Source organism: Habropoda laboriosa, unplaced genomic scaffold (genome assembly GCF_001263275.1).
Source record: "Habropoda laboriosa isolate 0110345459 unplaced genomic scaffold, ASM126327v1 scaffold258, whole genome shotgun sequence".
Lineage (NCBI taxonomy): Eukaryota > Metazoa > Arthropoda > Insecta > Hymenoptera > Apidae > Habropoda > Habropoda laboriosa.
The window spans coordinates 388,129-391,430 of record NW_017100395.1 but is presented as its reverse complement, the minus strand read 5'-3'; the positions used below and the strand labels follow the sequence as shown (position 1 = coordinate 391,430).

General features: G+C 32.9%; 1 protein-coding gene across 1 annotated transcript; it reads right to left on the bottom strand.

Moving 5' to 3' along the window:
- Window positions 1-503: 503 nt before the first annotated feature.
- LOC108575102 (THO complex subunit 1) lies at window positions 504-3,219 on the bottom strand. Its single transcript, XM_017937818.1, has 9 exons — window positions 3,132-3,219; window positions 2,363-3,055; window positions 2,052-2,299; window positions 1,878-1,904; window positions 1,507-1,806; window positions 1,289-1,438; window positions 1,058-1,205; window positions 741-977; window positions 504-659 (listed from the first exon to the last, which is right to left on the bottom strand). Exons 1-9 carry the CDS (start codon window positions 3,165-3,167, stop codon window positions 504-506), a joined length of 1,995 nt encoding a protein of 664 aa, XP_017793307.1. The 5' UTR covers window positions 3,168-3,219.
- Between the last annotated feature and the right edge of the window lie 83 nt (window positions 3,220-3,302).

Genomic DNA, 3,302 nt, shown 5'->3' with positions numbered 1-3,302 from the left:
AATTATAACCCTCTGCCTGTTGACCCTCAAGCCTGGTAAACAAATGGATATCAGAAATCAATGACCCCCTTACAGATCTACAAATATGCAAAGTTGGAAGGAACTCGAAGGTGGGTAATTTCACATGGTTTTTGAGTAGATTCCTTTAACTGAGCATGGGTATACACGTTTGCAATGTACCTGTGTAAAAACAAAGCTATTTGCTGCACTCTGTCGAGCCATCCTTGGACGGGAGAGCCTGCGAATTAATTACGAGAACCACAGGAAAGATCACTATGGTGTAAACATAGTTAGTGGTGTGAGTGATTTCACTGTGCTCCACGACTGCAAAAGGAACACGTACAATAGTACTATAGAATAGGAAATTATAATAGGAATGTAATATTGGGATTCATAAAAAAAAACCATTAGAAAAATTGTAAAAGTGTAATTCACGTAGTACTGTACATTTCTTAAGGTACACATTTTTTGTTTTTATATTTAAATACTCTTTTAAGAGACACTTAAGATTTTAAAACAGCTAATGCTTCCGTGAACTTTAAACCTTCCAAAATATACGCCAAATTTTCCATAGATGCATCCACGTCTTCTTCAGCCCAAATTTCTAACATATTTTTACATTGCTCATACGGTGTTGGTTTGCTTTGAAAGAATGTTATCTAAAAAAAAGAAACAAATACGTGACTTGGCTGTTTATGCTCTTTCTTTCTCTACGCTGGGTTGTTATAAAGTTTGTTTACCTCTTCGCTGGTATAGCCAAGCTTGGTCGCTAGCTTCTTCCAATCGTTTTTCAGAATCTCCGATAACTTCGCCACCATTTCAGGCGTGACCTTTGTTAATTTTCGTCCTTTTGGGTCTGTATTCTCGGATTCAACTTGTTCAGTTTCTGGTTTTAAAACATCTTCATTGAATTCTTGGTCGTTTGCTTCTGGAGGTGGTGTTTCTTCTGTTTCTAACTTTATGTCCGATTGTGTCTGCTGTAAGTGTTACAGATAATTTATTTTTAAATTTAAACAATACCTTATATGAATTAAGAGAATTAAAGTATTATACACACTGGACGATCTTTAGCAATTTTCTTAATCATCGTTTCAAGATATTCCGGCAGTTTATTAATGGGATAATTCCCATGAACAAAAAAGTGAGGACTACGTCTGGCTAATAATCTTAATGCTCTCCAACCGAAATTTCCATCGTTTACTTTCCTAAGATAAATACATACAAAATAATACTGTAGAATAATTAATAATTAATTTAATGATAGTAAATAAATAAAAGAGGTACTCACTTGTATTCATCTTCTACCATTGCATTAGGATCTAATTGCATGATAGCTTCTTCAAAATATGTCTCCAAAGATGGAAGGAAATCTCTGTCTTTGGATTTGCATGCTTCAAGGTTATTAGGACACAGATTCCATAGTTTTGTAAGTTCTGGACTGTAGAATAAAGTTAATTATGCATTTTACAGAAAGATACATATATAATATTTCAAAGAGTTGCTTACTTTCCCATGTGATATTTTCCTACTGCTTGAGCATCTCTAATAACATCTCCAATTCTACGTCTTGGTCTTTTTGGTTTCTTTAATTCTTCCATATCAGCATCAGACTCTTGAGCAGGCTTTTTAAATGGTGGACACCCCTCATTTTTCCAAGCATTCCAGTGCTCTTCACGCTTTAATATATTTTTAACAGTTTCTGCAAATGTTGGACCATCTGGAGGTGTTTCTGTCAGTAAAGCATACACTTGGTCTGTGGTAGCCTTTACCCAATCTACTTGGTCTGGCTTCAGTTCATGTGTTTCACTTAAAAATTACAAAAGTTATTGAAACTCTGAGATATAAATAACTTGACACACTATTTAAGGAAAGCAGACCTTGTCTCATAGCCACTGGCAAGGAAGCTTTGAAAAACAAACATCGTTTTATAGCTTTCAAAGTCATTTTACTAATAATTTATAAAGTGTGCAATTCTATCAAGAGGAATTGTGAATTCAATTGTAGTAAGATACAAGTGTACGTAATAATGTACATAATTTACAGATACTTACGCTTTAAACTTTACAGTGCTATTAAGATATTGGAAAAGAATGAGAAATTGGAGCAATACATATCGCCTAAAATTTGAATCAGACAGCTGTAGTTCCAATAATTTCTGATTTGTTAAATATTTTGCAAAATAAGGAGTTTCCTTATGAGATCCTTCCGCTGAAGAATCAACTTTTACCCAAGTTGAAGGATAATTACGTTGTTCTTCCAATTTGAAAGAAGAAAATGCTGACAGCACACTTGAAGCATGCTAAAAAATAGAAGACTTATAAAAAAATTCTACAATTATGATGAAATAATAATATAAACTTACTGCTGAAAATACTTTCCAATGCATTTTGCTATAACACTGATTTGGATTTCTAAAGAAATCTTGTAAGGCCCAAAACTTTCTATACAAATTATAATCAATTGGCACTTTTGTTTCTGATTTATCATCATCCTTTGTTATTTGCTCCAAATCATCTTTCTCTGATTTTTCAGAGCCAAATTCTGTTTGATTTTCCAAGTTAAATTCACTCACAATATTAAGACCAGATCTTTCAGAGAAAGGAAAGAACTTTGCTAAGAATAAAAGAATCCTTCCACAGAATACAGTTTGTTGTGATCGAGATAATCTTCTAAGTAAGTCATTGCACATCCTCAACAAATTATTTTTACAAGCACTAAAGAACAAATCTTCTTTCCATACAACCACATTATTCTCAACAAAAGTGAAGAGCTGCTCACACCTATCAAGTGTCATGGAATCAAATATATCACCAAGCAACATCACTGGCATGCTTGCAGTTGCTAAGTCTTTTCTGCATAATTCAATGCAAAATGTAATGTAAGTTTCAAGTAATTGCACATTACTTGATACATTTTCAGATAATATTACAAGAAGAGTATCTCTTAATGCTTGGTCAATTGCAGCTTTTCTATCATTATCATTTGCACATCGTTCTGTGCATTTCTTTTGAAACGTCTGTATATCCGACACTTCGAAACATTGTTGCAAATACTCCTAAAAAGTGAATGAAAATATTTAAAAACAAAAACAACATAACCTCAAAATTGCTATCAATTATTATGATCCTTACACTATACTCCTTTCTTAACACTTCGAACATAGCCATTATATAAAACAAACTTATATAAATTTATTTGAAAATATGAATACTTCTACTACATGTCAAACACAGTACGTAAAAACTATCAACAATAACGCTATACTTCCAAACTGATTGAAGACACCCTATATTGTAGAATTA

What these genes read in the sequence shown, in the direction of transcription:
- LOC108575102 (XM_017937818.1), bottom strand. Translation starts at nt 3,167, where the DNA reads ATGGCTATGTTCGAAGTGTTAAGAAAGGAGTATAGT. An exon ending in ATTGGAAAGTATTTTCAGCA is followed by an intron (nt 2,300 to 2,362) that starts GTAAGTTTATAT and finishes TCTATTTTTTAG; the next exon opens with CATGCTTCAAGTGTGCTGTC. An exon ending in ATGGTAGAAGATGAATACAA is followed by an intron (nt 1,206 to 1,288) that starts GTGAGTACCTCT and finishes TATTTATCTTAG; the next exon opens with GAAAGTAAACGATGGAAATT.